General features: G+C 32.7%; 1 protein-coding gene across 1 annotated transcript; it reads left to right on the top strand.

The window, feature by feature from the left end:
* Positions 1–13,074: 13,074 nt before the first annotated feature.
* Positions 13,075–14,682, top strand: LOC139849394 (uncharacterized). Its single transcript, XM_071839050.1, has 3 exons — positions 13,075–13,272; positions 13,367–13,494; positions 13,596–14,682. The coding sequence occupies exons 1-3, from the start codon at positions 13,075–13,077 to the stop codon at positions 14,680–14,682; spliced, it is 1,413 nt and encodes a 470-aa protein (XP_071695151.1).
* Positions 14,683–19,948: the final 5,266 nt, after the last annotated feature.

Here is a 19,948-nt window from a genome sequence, read left to right on the forward strand (position 1 = left end):
TGTATTTGATCACGGACCAAAAACTTTAGAAAGAAAACAACAATTATTTTAGTTCACGGGCCATAAAGTTTATTTATATTCTATTCCAAAAACTTTAGAAAGAAAACAACAAATAATTTAGTTCACGGGTCATAAAGTTTTATTTATATTTTATTATTAAATTATAATTAAATCATATTTAATTAATTTAAATTATGCTTTCTTAAAACTATAGATTATATATCAACAATATATAATAATTGGTGTCTAAATGCTAAAGTGTGTGACCCCATAGGCATGTATCTTAAAACTATAGATTATATATCAACAATATATAATAATTGGTGTCTAAATGCTAAAGTGTGTGACCCCATAGGCCTGTATATAAGCGATAATATAGATTTGTGTTATGACGTGCACACTAAACCAACAGTACTGATTATTGTAACACGATTGTTTTTTTTTTTCTTTTTTAATCATCTTATAACTAACTTATAAATTTTAATAATATAAAGTAAAAGAACAAAAAAAGAAATTTTGTAGGCAAACCAAACACCACTCCGCCTGTTTAAGCCATAACTAAAAATGAATTGTTTCAACCAAAACCGTATAGCCTGCTCAGATATGAAATCAAAAACTTACAATTGTTGAAGAACATGAGGATGATGATGTTTGTGATGGCAGTGGATGATGTTTGCTGCTGGAAACATCTTCAGATGTTGAGACCATGTCGTTTTTATACGCATCAAAAATTCTATTTGTGACAACCCGGAAATTTCCGACCAAATTTAAACTTAATCTCATTATAAATCCAACACAATAAGCAAAGTCTGTATTGTTAAAGTCTCATGATTTTGAACTCTTTTATATATTAAAATACCCTGTGACTATTCCCGACGATTCACGAACAACTAATTGTAAATAGATACATGTATATTTAAATATATATATATATATATATATATATATATATATATATATATATATATATATATATATATATATATATATATATATATGTAATAATTTGAAATATTAATTGAAATAATATATGAGTCAATTGTTGGAATTAAATATGTAAAATAATATGCGATATAATGAAAACTATTATTACAAATGTATATATAAATATGTATATAAATATGTATATAAATACTACTTGTATATATATAAAATAATATTAAATCTATTTATTTAAAAATATATAATATATATTTATGTGATAAAACTTGTTAATTAAAACTGATTATTTTTAGAGAGAGAGTAAATGGAAAATGATTGATTTCGAGCTTAATTAGTAAAAGTCTGTAACACTCGGTTGATGTTTTGTTAGTTATATTATAGATATTGTACATGTCCATGAAGGATTGAAATAAAAGTTGGACTGTAAATTGTTTACGAAGATTGTAGATTTTTCAAAAATATTTTTACCTTTTTAAGATTAAATATTAGCACTCCGTACATATAAATTGGAACAGAAAATAAATAATTATTGAACCTTTTTGATCAGGTTTCAAACAGTTAATGAGTGAAATAATTAAATATATTTAATCTAAAAATTTGGGATTTTTAGGGACACTTTTATACGTTAACTGTTTAGCAATAGACACGATATAGTCATTCGGGGAAAAGCGTCGGTAGAATAATTACAATGTTATGGCTGCTGCACTGTTTGTTCATTGAATTAAACTATTTCATTCACATGTTTTACTATTAACTTTATATTATAATTATAATTAATATAATATAATATTAGTAGTATAATATTTATAGATATATACATATATAGGGGATACATGCATATATATATGTTCTCGATCAAAAAGATCAACGACCATCACTTATAATCACAGGCCATCTCCTCCATCACAACCACCGTCGGCACTCACCTCCATCAACCGCCGTGAACCGCCAGAAAACACCACCAACCGTCACCACTTTATTCATCTCTCTCTTCTCTCTCTCCTATTTGTGACCGAGAACCACCATGGTTCCACCACCATCTTCAACCCAAAAATAACCACCATCAAACCACCATATTTACTACTATTTTTGCTGCTACCGCTACTGAAGCTAAGGAGTTTTGCTGCTGCTGCAAACTAATTTCCATTATATTCGAGAAACACCAAAACCACGATCATATCCCTTAACCTTCGCCACTACTGCCATCATTCAGCTATTATCTCAGCCGCAGAACCACCTCCAAACCGCCACCGTCCTCATTACCTCTACCCTTCTCTCTCATCTTTCTCTCTCACCACCACCATCTCATATTTTTTTTAAACCATCGTATACCCTTAACCACCACTCAAATCGTCACTTGCTATTAATATTATTCCGACTGAATTACAGAAGATATATGATGTCTCGATGATATGAGGTTATTAATGAAGATGATAACAATGCTACCTTTAATAGCCGTTGCCTTGTTTTCCATTCTGTTAAAAACGGCAAGGAAGTCGACGAATGATGAAGGATGTTGTCAAATTATGATTATGCTAACCTGTTGATCAAAGAAACCCGTTTAATGAAACGGTTATGAAGAAGATGATGGCATGGGTGCTGTTAAATGACGATCCACTTGCTCCTGTTTTAAACCGCCGTTGTTGCTATATGTTTCCTGTTTTGCAAATTCACGAGAACCATTTTCAACTTGCCATGATTTGGTTACTTGGTTGCAGCTGCTATGACTGCCACTTTGTTCGTCTAGGGTTGCTACTCGCTGCTAATTTATCCTTTCTATCATTCTGTGACTTTTCGCGGAGTAAAAACCCATATATAACAAAACCCATTTAGGAAGATGATGAACAATAAAATATGCTGTTTCACTCGACTTTTGATGCTGCTACTGCAGCCTTTACGACACTGTTTCAATCAAGATGGAATGATACATGATGATGTATGATATGATGATGAAGATGATTACGATAAGATGAAGATTAAGATGATAATGATGATCTGATGATGATGATGATGATAATGAATGATGATAATAAGGACCTGTGTATTTTTTTTATTTAATTATGTTTTCAGTCAATTGAATTTCGCATTCCAGATTCAATAAAAGCCACGAATTTTATGTCGGGCCAAAGAATGATAAAGGTTACTGTTGGGCCAGAGTTGATATCGGGCTTTTGCAAGTTAGTTGGGCCGTGATATGAATTAGGTTATTTAGTTTTGGATTCGAGTAATAACATAAGTGAATGGATGGAGGAATGGTTTAGAATGTTGCGGTTGAGCGGGACGTCGCGGGTTCGAATCCCGTCTAGAGTATTTCTTTTTGGTGAAACTTTCAAAGGGTATAATCATTTAGCTTTCATTTTTTTTATTGTTATTAATATTATTATTATTATTTATTATTATTTATTATTATTATTATTATTATTATTATTATTATTATTATTATTATTATTATTATTATTATTATTATTATTATTATTATTATTATTATTATTATTATTATTATTATTATTACTAATATTATCAATTAAAAATTTTAGTATTATCATGACTAACATTATTATTATTAGTAGTGTTATTATCATTTTAGTTATTAAGATAAATATTAGGGTTATTATTATTATTAGTAAATCATTACTATTATCAAACCTATTTTTCTAAAAAAAAATAAATAAATAAATAAATACTCTGTGCATAAAATATACTTATTACATATAATCTAATTATATTAATATTTTACATAACTATGTATATAAAACCTATTAATATTATTTATATAAATACTTACATATAACAAACTATTGCTTTTTAAATATAACACTAAACAAGTATATATATAAATATGGATACATTAATATAACTATATAGAATTTAATCATTTTAAAACATATATACAAAATAAATATATATAACATATAATTTATTAATATAAAAATTATATCATTAATGATAATATATATAGATTTATTCGATTACGATTATATGTTTTAATATAAAAATGAATAATATAGGTTCGTGAATCCAAGGCCAACCCTACACTTGTTAAATGACGTCGTATGTATTTTTACTACAAAATATAATATGGTGAGTTTCATTATTCCCTTTTTTAAATGCTTTCGCAATATATATTTTTGGGACTGAGAATACATGCGCTGTTTTTATAACTGTTTTACGAAATAGACACAAGTAATTAAAACTACATTATATGGTTGAATGATCGAAATCGAATATGCCCCTTTTTATTAAGTCTGGTAATCTAAGAATTAGGGAACAGACACCCTAATTGACGCGAATCCTAAAGATAGATCTATCGGGCCCAACAAGCCCCATCCAAAGTACCGGATGCTTTAGTACTTCGAAATTTATATCATGTCCGAAGGAGGATCCCGGAATGATGGGGATATTCTTATATGCATATTGTGAATGTCGGTTACCAGGTGTTCAATCCATATGAATGATATTTTTGTCTCTATGCATGGGACGTATGTTTATGAGAAATGGAAATATGAAATCTTGTGGTCTATTAAAATTATGAAATGATTATTTATGATGAACTAATGAACTCACCAACCTTTTGGTTGACACTTGAAAGCATGTTTATTCTCAGGTATGAAAGAAACCTTCCACTGTGCATTTGCTCATTTTAAAGACATTATTTGAAGTCGATCATCGCAATGGGACCAGATGTTGGTGACTTCGTCCAGATGGATTAGGACGGGGTATGACATGTGGTATCAGAGCGGTGGTCTTAGCGAACCAGGTCTTGTATTAGTGTGTCTAATTGATAGTCGTTAGGATGCATTAGTGAGTCTGGACTTCGACCGAGTCTGCATGTCAAAAGTTTTGCTTATCTTTTTATTGGAAATCATCTGCTTATCATCCTTAGGAAATTACCTGCTCATTATTCTTAGTCTAGACATGTCTTACTGCCTCTATTGCATAGACAGTGTATAGATAAATTCATATCTTAGCATATCTGTTACTGTAGACTTTACCTGACAACTTTCGTAGATTCCTCCGTAACTTATGGGATTTTAGTATTATATATGCATATGTAAATTATGTATTACAGGGTACTAATCTACATCCTATAATCTAATTCTTATCAAAAATCCTTCATCTGATCGTACGAGATGAATCTCTCAACCAGTTCGAGTCCTCAAATTCCGATAGCTAATCCGAAAGTTATTCCGACAGCTATTCCGATATGAATGTTCACCTAAGCTCTGGAAACAGCGTCACCAGAATGAATCAACTAATCAGCCATCATCAGTTCTGGATGAATTGGGGCTGAGTTCATAGTCGACTTAATCAATGGAGGCGAGAAGAAGGCGATACTTTCCATCAACCAAATTTCCCTCTTGGCGATGAATCTGAAGCACTTACCGACAAACCTATTCGAAACATCATTTTCTCTATCATTTTTAGAGTATATCACCACGATTATATTCTATCTAAAATTCTAAACCTTATTCATCTGCTCATTCCGACCGATAATCATCCTGGAATAATACAAGAAGTCAACGAACTTCGCGCTCGAGTAATCAATTTGGAAAATATGGTGCAAAACGTACCAGCTTCAACAACATCATCAGCACCAACAGTACCAGCAACATCAACACCAGTACCACCAACAAACCAAGTTTCAACACTACATGCCTTAACATCTCATTCTGTACCTCGAGAATAATCATCGTTCTACATGATGTTCTACATCATTTATCTTCGTTCGACATGATGGTTATGTAACCTCTAATGTTTTAAAGATTATATATTCTAGTTCTAACGGTAAATCAAATGAGATTAATATCACATTAACTCATTAAATCCATGATTATATCTGAAGAAAATATATATGTATATATATTTTCATAAAGATTGTAATTAAAAATTCTTTCGTACAAACTTTTAATGGTGAAAATATTTTAACGGGTAGGTAATACCCGAGGAATATTTAGATTTCACATTAATAAGTTACATTGTACATTCTTCGAATCTGATTCAACAGTCATTTATTATCCTACTTACAACCACCGATATACGTATCCGTTCACCGTAAAATAATTATTTTCATCCAATTTCATATTTGGATTTTGATTTACCAGAATCCAACAGGTGGCATAATGAAGAAAACATTGGACAAAATAAAATTTGTTAGAAACAAACAAATTAACTATGAGAAACTTTGTTAAGAATCCACGCTAACCGTTCCAGCTAACTGTTCCTAGCTAACTGATTACATTTATTTATCTCAATTTATTTATCGCAACTTATTTATCGCAATTTATTTATCGCAATTTATTTATTTATCGCATTTTAATTATCGCAATTTACATTCTCGCAATTTTATTTATTGTCATTTAATTTATGTTATTTACTTTACGCACTTTATTTATCGTTATTTAAGTCCTGTTATTTATTTTACGCACTTTAAATATCGGGACACGTATACAAGGTTTTGACATATCATATCGACGCATTTATATATATTATTTGGAATAACCATAGACACTCTATATGCAGTAATGATCGAGTTCTCTATGCAGGGTTGAGGTTGATTCTATAATAATATATATAATTTGAGTTGTGATCGAGTCTGAGACATGTACACCGGTCACGATACGTATTAATTAATTTGAATATTATATAATAAACTATATATGAATTATTATTTGTACACTGCTAACTGTGGACTATCAACTGTGGACTAATAATGTTGGACAATTAAAATGAATTAAAATATTGATTATAACATATGAAACTAAAAACTTCTTCAAGTTTGCCACTTGACTTCATCTTAAACCTCAATTGTATCTTGACGATTACAATCTACGTTCAAACTCTTCAATGATTCTTGAAAACACCTCAATTGAGAGGATGAACCAACCGCACTTCATCTACGGAAGAAAAGATTGATACATATAGTTATACACTTGAAACCACTCGGAACCTGAGTAAAAGTTTAACACGTATATGTGCTAGCTCTTTTGGCGTTGTTATTACCGAAAATAACTTTGCAATCCCTTTCCAAAATTAGTCAATTTTGTCACAGCTCCAGCAAGTCAACTTCGATTTTCATTCGGATTAACCTTATTATAATCTTGATATATATGCGTGCTCTTTTGTTGTTACCGGGGAACCTTTTATATCCCACCATATTATCAGTAGACGTACCAGCAACCTCGTTGCTCCTTGGCTTAAATCTCTCCGACAAATCACTATATTTATCTATTAAATTCTTATCATATACTCATCTGCATCTTGTAACGAGAACTGCCATACCAATTATCGGGAATCTGCAATCAGTACTTTGAAAACTCACATCATATCTACATCAACAGTTATATGTATAATATTTATCTCATAGAATTATGATCTTTCATTCTGAAATTCTGAAAAGTACTCAGTCTACAAATCAATACTCTGAATGTTGAAAAAAACTGAATGAAGCAGCAGAAACCATAGACAACCGTAAACGACCTTAATCATCAGAAGTTTGAAGATAAAGAATAGTATGTTGGAAAAGCTCAGAAAAGTTGGAACTGGAAAACGGATTGAGCTAACCATGAAGCAGACCAAGGACAAATACAAGGACCAAACCCTATATTCAAATAAACCAGATAATTCTGGATCCGCCGAAATCTTTAGAGAATATCTTGCTCCGAATTCATGTTAAAATCTTGCGGAAAATTTTTATTTCATCAACCTTCGAACTTAGAAATTCCAAAATATCATCATAAATATCTTCGATATTTCTGAGGATATTTTCATAAATATTCTTGTCCGAAATTATCTACCTCTTTGTGTTTTCTATATTTCATTATATTGGAAACTTCTGTAAAATATAAGTATAAATTATGAATGAAGTGTGGAGAAATGTTGGGAATTGAAGCATGAGTTATTATAATATAATGACGCTTGGCCAACATGATTATATTACAGTAAGTCATGCTGAGTTTCTAATGGAACGTGATGATTCACAGATCATAACATCATCATGTGCCATGTTACATAACTCTTTCATTCTAATTAACCTCTGAACATATCAAGAAAATATATTCTTGATAGTTCCATCCTCAGTGGTTCTGATAATTTAACAAATCAAGATCGTGCTATTAACATTTCTTTCTTAGAACATTAACTATGTTCATTTCGAAATTCACATCTATAAATTCTGGATCATTATTCGCTTGACTAAAAGTCAGGAAGAGAAAACAAAAGCATAGAGCTCCGAAATATAAAGGAGGATATAAAGCCCGATAACAACACGTAAATTACAAATCGTGTATGTCAATGTTTATCACAACATAAAGACACGGGGGAATTAAAAACACGATAATCCCAAGGGCGAAGTAGAAGAAGACAGATTTCTCCGGTAGAAGTTGGAAAGGGAGAATGATTGTGGCGATAGTCAGGATAAGGACAAGGATCAGAACTGAATTAAGCATTTTCACAAATCTTTTGGATGTATGAACTAAGAAAGAAAGTATAGGAATGGTGGGAATGGTGAGAATAATAGAACGGAAGAGCTTAATTTATAATTAAAATATCACACAGAGAAATAGAGGCAGATCACCGTATTTAATTATAGAGATCTTAATTTTCTTATTCGCCGAAGAATCAAATCTTTTAGATTTCAAAGATTTTCTTTAAATTCCTTGAATTCAGCTCTTTACGTCAAAAGTTAAGACGCACCTTATTTTCTAAATTCAACCACGTATACGTCGAAAGTTATGACGAACTTTATTTTCTCATTTCACACTTTTGCGATAACTTCACTCCGTACGCTTCACAATAATCGGATCGTTTTATCTATATTAATCAATAATGATAAAACTCTATTTATCAGCTCATATTCGTCATGAAAACATTTTTATTGTTAGCCATGACCACCTTGCTCAAATTTCGGGACGAAATTTTTTTAACGGGTAGGTACTGTGACAACCTGGAAATTTCCGACCAAATTTAAACTTAATCTCATTATAAATCCAACACAATAAGCAAAGTCTGTATTGTTAAAGTCTCATGATTTTGAACTCTTTTATATATTAAAATACCCTGTGACTATTCACGACGATTCACGAACAACTAATTATAAATAGATACATGTATATTTATATATATATATATATATATATATATATATATATATATATATATATATATATATATATATATATATATATATATATATATATATATATATATATATATATATATATATATGTAATAATTTGAAATATTAATTGAAATAATATATGAGTCAATTGTTGGAATTAAATATGTAAAATAATATGCGATATAATGAAAACTATTATTACAAATGTATATATAAATATGTATATAAATATGTATATAAATACTACTTGTATATATATAAAATAATATTAAATTTATTTGTTTAAAAATATATAATACATATTTATGTGATAAAACTTGTTAATTAAAACTGATTATTTTTAGAGAGAGAGTAAATGGAAAATGATTGATTTCGAGCTTAATTAGTAAAAGTCTGTAACACTCGGTTGATGTTTTGTTAGTTATATTATAGATATTGTACATGTCCATGAAGTATTGAAATAAAAGTTGGACTGTAAATTGTTTACGAAGATTGTAGATTTTTCAAAAATATTTTTACCTTTTTAAGATTAAATATTAGTACATATAAATTGGAACAGAAAATAAATAATTATTGAACCTTTTTGATCAGGTTTCAAACAGTTAATGAGTGAAATAATTAAATATATTTAATCTAAAAATTTGGGATTTTTAGGGACACTTTTATACGTTAACTGTTTAGTAATAGACACGATATAGCCATTCGGGGAAAAGCGTCGGTAGAATAATTACAATGTTATGGCTGCTGCACTGTTTGTTCATTGAATTAAACTATTTCATTCACATGTTTTACTATTAACTTTATATTATAATTATAATTAATATAATATAATATTAGTAGTATAATATTTATAGATATATACATATATAGGTGATATATGCATATATATATATGTTCTCGATCAAAAAGATCAACGACCATCACTTATAATCACAGGCCATCTCCTCCATCACAACCACCGTCGGCACTCACCTCCATCAACCGCCGTGAACCGCCAGAAAACACCACCAACCGTCACCACTTTATTCATCTCTCTCTTCTCTCTATCCTATTTGTGACCGAGAACCACCATGGTTCCACCACCATCTTCAACCCAAAAATAACCACCATCAAACCACCATATTTACTACTATTTTTGCTGCTACCGCTACTGAAGCTAAGGAGTTTTGCTGCTGCTGCAAACTAATTTCCATTATATTCGAGAAACACCAAAACCACAATCATATCCCTTAACCTTCGCCACTACTGCCATCATTCAGCTATTATCTCAGCTGCAGAACCACCTCCAAACTGCCACCGTCCTCATTACCTCTACCCTTCTCTCTCATCTTTCTCTCTCACCACCACCATCTCATATTTTTTTTTTGAAACCATCGTATACCCTTAACCACCACTCAAATCGTCACTTGCTATTAATATTATTCCGACTGAAATACAGAAGATATATGATGTCTCGATGATATGAGGTTATTAATGAAGATGATAACAATGCTACCTTTAATAGCCGTTGCCTTGTTTTTCATTCTTTTAAAAACGGCAAGGAAGTTGACGAATGATGAAGGATGTTGTCAAATTATGATTATGCTAACCTGTTGATCAAAGAAACCCGTTTAATGAAACGGTTATGAAGAAGATGATGGCATGGGTGCTGTTAAATGACGATCCACTTGCTCCTGTTTTAAACCGCCGCTGTTGCTATATGTTTCCTGTTTTGCAAATTCACGAGAACCATTTTCAACTTGCCATGATTTGGTTACTTGGTTGCAGCTGCTATGACTGCCACTTTGTTCGTCTAGGGTTGCTACTCGCTGCTACTTTATCCTTTCTATCATTCTGTGACTTTTCGCGGAGTAAAAACCCATATATAACAAAACCCATTTAGGAAGATGATGAACAGTAAAATATGTTGTTTCACTCGACTTTTGATACTGCTACTGCAGCCTTTACGACACTGTTTCAATCAAGATGGAATGATACATGATGATGTATGATATGATGATGAAGATGATTACGATAAGATGAAGATTAAGATGATAATGATGATCTGATGATGATGATGATAATGAATGATGATAATAAGGACCTGTATATTTTTTTTTATTTAATTATGTTTTCAGTCAATTGAATTTCGCATTCCAGATTCAATAAAAGCCACGAATTTTATGTCGAGCCAAAGAATGATAAAGGTTACTGTTGGGCCAGAGTTGATATCGGGCTTTTGCAAGTTAGTTGGGCCGTGATATGAATTAGGTTATTTAGTTTTGGATTCGAGTAATAACATAAGTGAATGGATGGAGGAATGGTTTAGAATGTTGCGGTTGAGCGGGACGTCGCGGGTTCGAATCCCGTCTAGAGTATTTCTTTTTGGTGAAACTTTCAAAGGGTATAATCATTTAGCTTTCATTTTTTTTATTGTTATTAATATTATTATTATTATTATTATTATTATTATTATTATTATTATTATTATTATTATTATTATTATTATTATTATTATTATTAATATTATTATTATTATTATTATTATTATTATTATTATTATTATTATTATTATTATTATTATTATTATTATTATTATTATTATTATTATTACTAATATTATCAATTAAAAATTTTAGTATTATCATGACTAACATTATTATTATTAGTAGTGTTATTATCATTTTAGTTATTAAGATAAATATTAGGGTTATTATTATTATTAGTAAATCATTACTATTATCAAACCTATTTTTCTAAAAAAAAAATTAAAAATAAATAAATACTCTGTGCATAAAATATACTTATTACATATAATCTAATTATATTAATATTTTACATAACTATGTATATAAAACCTATTAATATTATTTATATAAATACTTACATATAACAAACTATTGCTTTTTAAATATAACACTAAACAAGTATATATATAAATATGGATACATTAATATAACTATATAGAATTTAATCATTTTAAAACATATATACAAAATAAATATATATAACATATAATTTATTAATATAAAAATTATATCATTAATGATAATATATATAGATTTATTCGATTACGATTATATGTTTTAATATAAAAATGAATAATATAGGTTCGTGAATCCAAGGCCAACCCTACACTTGTTAAATGACGTCGTATGTATTTTTACTACAAAATATAATATGGTGAGTTTCATTATTCCCTTTTTAAATGCTTTCGCAATATATATTTTTGGGACTGAGAATACATGCGCTGTTTTTATAACTGTTTTACGAAATAGACACAAGTAATTAAAACTACATTATATGGTTGAATGATCGAAATCGAATATGCCCCTTTTTATTAAGTCTGGTAATCTAAGAATTAGGGAACAGACACCCTAATTGACGCGAATCCTAAAGATAGATCTATCGGGCCCAACAAGCCCCATCCAAAGTACCGGATGCTTTAGTACTTCGAAATTTATATCATGTCCGAAGGAGGATCCCGGAATGATGGGGATATTCTTATATGCATATTGTGAATGTCGGTTACCAGGTGTTCAATCCATATGAATGATATTTTTGTCTCTATGCATGGGACGTATGTTTATGAGAAATGGAAATATGAAATCTTGTGGTCTATTAAAATTATGAAATGATTATTTATGATGAACTAATGAACTCACCAACCTTTTGGTTGACACTTGAAAGCATGTTTATTCTCAGGTATGAAAGAAACCTTCCAATGTGCATTTGCTCATTTTAAAGACATTATTTGAAGTCGATCATCGCAATGGGACCAGATGTTGGTGACTTCGTCCAGATGGATTAGGACGGGGTATGACACTATTTTCGAAATTTGATTTGGGCCTACAAGCCCATGTGTTAAACCCACTTGCCGTCATAATGAACCCCATTCCTGGGCTGGGCCAAAAACAAAAACAACTGGTGATCTCCCCAAAACCAACAGTAAGCGTTCCAAGTCGTTCAAGGAAGCTTCCTGTCTTAATTCTAAATCTAGTGATGCTTCTTTCTGTCGTTGTTGTTATTGGAAAAAGATGAGTAATTGGAAAGCATCCTCTCGTATCATGGGTTTGAAGAATATGGCTAGGACAGGGGTTATTGGTTCCAACGCTAGCCTTCGTAAGTGTAAATCATGTGGTCCTAAATGCTCTTCTAAAAATCATTCTTCAAAACAATGTCCCGGGAAAGATGGAGCGTCAGCGGGTCATTCAATTAATAATGTCGAAATCAAGGTGTTTGGAGATAAAATCTGATTGAGGTGGCTCAACCTCAATCCCCTGTAAGCTTGTTGTTCTCTATTCATTTCCTTATTTTTATTTTATGAAGATTCTATCCTTAAATGTGTGTGGGTTTGGTGTGATTGGAAAATTCCGTTGGGTTAAGGGTTTGTGTGTTAAAGAGAGGCCGGACTTTGCGGCCTTTCAAGAGACTAAGTGTGGTTTTTTAGAAGATGGGTGGGTTCAATCTCTATGAGGTAATATTCAAATGTAGGGTTTGTTCAAAAGGAGGCCGTGGGGTGTTCGGGAGGGTTGCTTTTGGTTTAGGACTCGTCTAGTTTTAAGGCTACTAGTGCGATTGGGAATGATTATTTTCTTGCGGTGCACGATAACTGGTTAGGTTCGGGGCATGAGACTATTTTTGTTAATGTGTATGGGCCTCATAATGATAAGGGTAAAAAGGAGTTTTGGCGTTTGTTAGGTGATCTCATTAAGAAAGTGGGCTTGGCTTGGGTGGTATGTGGGGACTTTAATGAAGTTAGGGTTCAATCGGACCGTTTAAATTGTGTCTTTAATCATGCTCGTGCATCACGGTTTAATAACTTTATTGCGGAACATAATCTAATCGAGATTCCTATTAATGGGAAGAAATTCACTCGTATTTGTGATAATGGGATCAACTTTAGCAAGCTCGACTGTTTTCTTATTAATGATGCGTTCATCAACCTTTGGCAAGACCTTTCTATTGTGGCTCTTGATAGAAGGGAGCCGGACCATTGTCCCTTAATCCTTCGGGATAAAGTCATCAACTTTGGCACCAAGCCCTTCAAAGTTTTCGACGAATGGTTCACAAAAGATGGGATATTAAATATTATCAATGAGGGTTGGGCGAAAGATGTGTGTAGCGTTAGGAAAGATTGTATTTTTAGAGATAAATTGAAAAATGTGAAGAATGGTTTGAAAGGGTGGAGTAAGGGTGAATTTGAAAATCTAGACAAAGAGATTAATGAGCTTCGAATCAAGGTTGCTAATTTAGAGCAAAAGGCCAAATCAAACATCATTACCGATGGTGAACGTAAGACTTGGATTGAGGCTCGTGTTTGTTGGTTAGGTAAAGAAAAGATTAAATCGAGCATTTTAAAACAAGAAGCTCGCTCTCGGTGGATCCTAGAGGGAGATGAAAACTCAAGATTCTTTCATGCTTCTATCAAACAAAAGTACAACAAATGTAACATCTGTGGGTTAAATATAAATGGTTCGTGGACCGATGATCCGAATTTGGTTAAAACTACGGTTCTAACCCACTTTAAAAATATTTTTGGTGCTAGAAACGTTAACAGGCCCTTTCTTATTTGGCCTGATATGGGTGGGCTTCGGGTGCCGGTTGGGCCTTTCTGTTTTGGTCCGGATCAGGTTACAACATAAGGTGGGTCATCTAACATCACCTTGGACCATGCTACTACTTTAGGGCCTAATGGGCATGGGTTTGTTAGGCTGTCGGTCTAGGAAAGTGTTAGCCTTGAAGATCTGTTTAGTGAATTAGAAATTTGGAATGCGGTAAAAGATTATGGTAGTTCCAAGGCCCCGAGTCTCGACGGTTTCAACTTGGGTTTTTATAATAAATTTTGGGATGTCGTGTTGATCTTATTTTTGCTATTAATTCATTTTGAGATACGGGGGTTATTTTAAAGGGTTGTAACGCATCATTCATTACCCTTGTCCCTAAGAAAATGGACCCCTTAAGCCTTAATGATTATCGTCCGATTAGCCTTCTCGGAAGTTACTATAAAAATTATTGCAAAGCTCCTCTCGAATCATCTACGCAAAGTGATTCCTAACGTTGTAGGTTTTGAACAAAGTGCTCTTATAAAGAGTAGGAACATTTTGGATGGTGCATTAATCGCAAACGAGGCCATTGATTTTCTAAAAGTAAAAGGGCACAAAAGTTTAGTTTTCAAGGTAGATTTCGAAAAAGCTTTCGATTGTCTTAGTTGAGAGTTCTTATTGGAAGTAATGGAAATCATGGGGTTCGGGGTGAAATGGAGAAAATGGATACTTTCTTGTCTCAAGTCGGCTTCTATTTCGGTTCTCGTCAATGGTTCACTCACAAGTGAGTTCAACCTTGAACGTGGTGTTAGACAAGGCGACCCCCCTTTTGCCTTTCCTTTTTATCATTGCGGCCGAGGGTCTAAATGTTCTTTCTAACTTAGCCGTGCATAATAACTTGTTCAATGGAGTCCGAATAGGAAAAGATAAGATTTGTATCTTTCACCTCCAATATGCGGATGACACAATTTTTTCGGATCTTGGAGTGAGTCGAATTTTAGGAGCTTAATGAAGCTTCTCAAATGCTTCGAACTTACCTCGGGTCTTAAGGTGAATTATCAAAAGGGCAATTTATTCGGGGTTGGTGTTGAGAATATAGATGTTGAGTTAATGGCTAATCGTTTTATGTGTCAAGTGGGTACTTTTCCTTTCATTTACTTAGGCCTTCCCGTAGAGGTTAGTTGGAAACCGGTTGTGAAAAAAATCGAAAAAAGGCTCTCGGATTGGAAAGCGCGTTCGGTGTCATTTAGTGGACATTTGACCCTTATCAAATCGGTGCTCAATAGTCTTCCATTGTACTACTTCTCGTTCTTTCGTGCACCACCATGTGTGTTAAAAAATCTCGAGTGTGTAAGACGTTCTTTCTTTTGGGGCGGGACGGGTAAACAATCTAAAATTTCGTGGGTTAAATGGGAACATATTCTTCTTTGTTATGGGGCGGGAGGGTTAAATTTGGGGTCTCTAAAAAGCAAAAATTTAGCTTTGATTGACAAGTGGTGGTGGAGGTTTAAAACCGAACCTACTAGCTTGTGGGTCAAAGTCATTTCGAGTCTTTATGGTAAAAATGGGGGTCTTGTCCCAAATAATAATGGTCGAGTTGGGTCTTATAATTCGGTGTGGTCTAAATATTATCAAAGCGGGTCATCTTATTAATTCGCTTGACATTCCTTTTGAGTGTTCTTTTGTTAAAGCTATTGGTGATGGTGCTTCTACGTTCTTTTGGAATGAGGTTTGGCTTGGTAATGTTACTTTAAAGAGTAGATTTTTAAGGCTTGGAAAATTGGATTCGGAGGCGGATGTGTTAGTCAAAGATAGGCTTCTTTGGAATGGCTCGAGTTGTAATGGCAATTGGAGTTGGTCGCGGGTCCCAAGTGGTCGAGCAAATGGGGAGTTAGAAGATCTAAACAATCTTATTAATTCGGTGGTGGTTAAGCAAGACATGGGGGATTCTTGGCGTTGGTCCTTGGATACATCCGGGGTGTTTCTCACAAAAACTATTTCGGATCTAATTAATGAGAAAATCTTGAAAGTGGGTACAAACTCATTTGAAACTTTGAGAAATAAATTGGTCCCTAAAAAAGTGGAAGTGTTCATTTGGCGAGCTAAAAAAAGGAGGATCGCGGTGTTATCGGAGCTTGATAAGCGAGGTATGACTTACACTCGGTCCGATGCCCTATATGTGATGGAGATATTGAAACGGTGGACCACTCTCTTATTTTGTGCCCCCAAGCGTATGACATATGGTGCAAAATTTTTGAGTGGTGGGGGCGTAGCGGTTTCTCATATGGTAGTGTTGGTGATCTTTTGATGGGTAACTCGTTTCCTACATCTTCGGACGTGAGCAATGATATTTGGCAAGCTATATTATGGACTTGTTGTTACTTAATTTGGAAGAACCGCAACAAAAAGATCTTTCAAAACAAAGATTGGAACGTTCCGGTCGCGGTTAATGAAATTCAAATCACTAGTTTCGATTGGATCGCGAAGAGGTGCAAGAAAAAAAATGATAGATTGGCATACGTGGGTTCATAATCCGCAAATCCTTAATTAATTTTCTATGTAATTATTGTGTCTGTAATTTAGTGTGTTTGAGATGCATTCTTAGCATCTTCATTTTGTGACTGCTTCATTTGTGTGCTGCTGTTATTTTGGGCAGTGGGCTCATGTTTTGTTCTTTTGTTTATTAAAGTTTCTATTACCATTCGAAAAAAAATATTTGAGACCTGACGAGCAATCAGTGCTTGTTTTTGTGCTTCAGCTTGTTTAAGCTGACTAGAGTAGTGTGCTAACATATGTTCCCTGTGTCGTTTAGGAAATATATCCAATAAACATCTGACCTGCTCCATCTTTAAAATATAGGGTTTGAGATCATGAATTGCTTGCCAACACATATCCACAAATGCTCCCATACTATCCGTCAACTCTGCCCCCAACCTAGCCAATATCTCCTCTATTTGACCACACCTATCATCAGATTCAACTTGTATCATTTTTTTCTTCTTCTTCTTCTTCTCCTGTATCATCTACAAGGTTCTTAACAACTACTTTTGTCTTCTCGATAGTTCTATTGTCATGCTTTAGTGATGCTTGTAGTTCCTTCATAAGATCTTCAACATCTGTCTTTATATGCTCCTTTACCTCTTTCTCTTTCATTGCTTCTTCTGTAGGTTGTTCCTGCATGCAATCAAATTTATAGCAATATCACTACTATAGATTTGAGACGTCGAATTCATGCACAACTACTTATAAAGGGGCATGAGATCACTATATTCACTTTGCAGAATCATACATACATCATAAATTCTTTCACATAATCCCACAACTACTTATAAAGGGATAAGAGATCACTATATTCAAGATGAAAGTACCTTCACGATGAATGTGGTAGTTGGGGAGTTCTCTAAAAGGAACTTTCTAGCTTTAGCAAATATTTTAACCTTGCATGTGTCCCTTGTACCACAGTCTACTTTTAAGCTAATCAAGTTGCTAAAGGGCGAAGGCTGACCATATAGTAAATCCGAGAATGAGGAAATACACTGCAAATGTAAAGATTATTTATGCATATAAATATTATTAATACATGTATATAAACAAGTTGTATATCATTTCACCTATCAAAGATTTTATGCATTAAAAAAAGATATTCAGGCCATCTGATCATTTTAATAAAACCTTGAACAGTTACTTTGTTCACAGAATGAAAACACTCTTTAAACCACTGTGGAGGATCGTAACCTTTGTAGTAGAATGACGAAAATCCTGATAGAATATTCAAGTCATCTATTGCGCAATCAATTATAGAGAGGTTCTCAAGTTGAGGTGCAATCACTTGGATAACATTTGAGTCTATGTCATTAATAAGTCTAAGTCTGAGATCAGAAAGTCGGGGGGGTTATAATGTCAAAAACCTTAGCCTTGACCATAATTCTTTCTAAAGTGAGGTTCTGCAAGTTGACACACTTGGAGAAAAGATGAACATCGTCACGTTGATCATCATCACACAACGAAATATCATCCAGATACAAAGTCTTTAAAGCTGGAAAATCTCATGGTGTTTTTGGTGTAAGGCAACGCTCTAAAGTGCAGGTTCTAAGGGTGAGATGCTCAAGAGTGTGAGAGCTAATGAGGTAAGGAGGAAATTCATGGTGTGCCTCGGACTACTATCATTAAAAACTTGAGTAGCTGCACCAGTAAATACTACTTTATGGTTGCAATGAGACAGAACATGCTTTACAAATTCTGTAAACTTGGGTACAATTTTGAATTCACTACTTGAAAACTTAAGACATGGCATCAATGTCTAAATAAGCTTCCATCTCGGAGACAACAACAAACACGTTTGAACAACAAATTTAGTGTCAAAGTGAGATAGGATTTGATAGATAAGCTCAAGAGGCAAGCCGCTCAATCTATTTTCATCCAACGCTGCTCTAACACTTTTATAATCAAAGTCCATTTTTTATATATAACAAATGATAACCTCCAATTCACAATGTAGAAATACATCAGTTACAGATTAGTGTAATGTTGAAGTAAAATGCAAATGACTCCACTAAATATGTAACACGATTTAGGATACAGCAGCAATGATGCACTTTTGCTAACTTTAAGCGAGCTAATAACTTTATGATTATAGTTGTTACTAAATCATATTCAAAAGAGACTGATTCATTTAATATATACAGTAGTAAACTAATTAAGAATCCAAAGTTCACGTAATAAATTTTTTGACCTAATAGCAATAAATCGAGTACACATAATATGATGATTGCATCAAACAATTAGTACATGATAATAGATAGCCTGAGCATTTTGCAAGTATTAATTATGGAAAAGTGTGAAACCGCAATTTACTGATTTGGCGATTTCTATGTTATAGAGTAGACAGGTGTAGAACTGACGAATAGATACACGGTAGTGCAAAATTAGGGTTTGAAGAAGAAGAAGAAGAAGAAGAAGAAGAAGAAGAAGAAGAAATAATCACTTTTGAACTATGTTAAAATTGATAACAGATATAACAAACAACACCTTAAACACTTAAATCGTCCAGAACAACAACCCTAACACATAAATTCTAGCCAAAATTACTTTGTAACAATCTCACATAAGAGAAACACTCATAATCGAAAACAAGATCATCAAAGTAATGATCCAACATCACTTTAGTTAGTATAAATGAATTAGGGTTTTTTAGGTGAAGTAGAAAGACGAATGAGAATGAGATGATTGATGTCTGGATTCTCATCTCTATCAGATATATATCCTCATTTGACTTGAGTCCATTCAATCAATAAGCCCAGCAACATGCCTTTAGTCCACTAAGCAATCTTGATCCAAAAACATTAATATCTATAAATGATAGCTT

This window comes from Rutidosis leptorrhynchoides, chromosome 5 (genome assembly GCF_046630445.1).
Source record: "Rutidosis leptorrhynchoides isolate AG116_Rl617_1_P2 chromosome 5, CSIRO_AGI_Rlap_v1, whole genome shotgun sequence".
Classification (NCBI taxonomy): domain Eukaryota; kingdom Viridiplantae; phylum Streptophyta; class Magnoliopsida; order Asterales; family Asteraceae; genus Rutidosis; species Rutidosis leptorrhynchoides.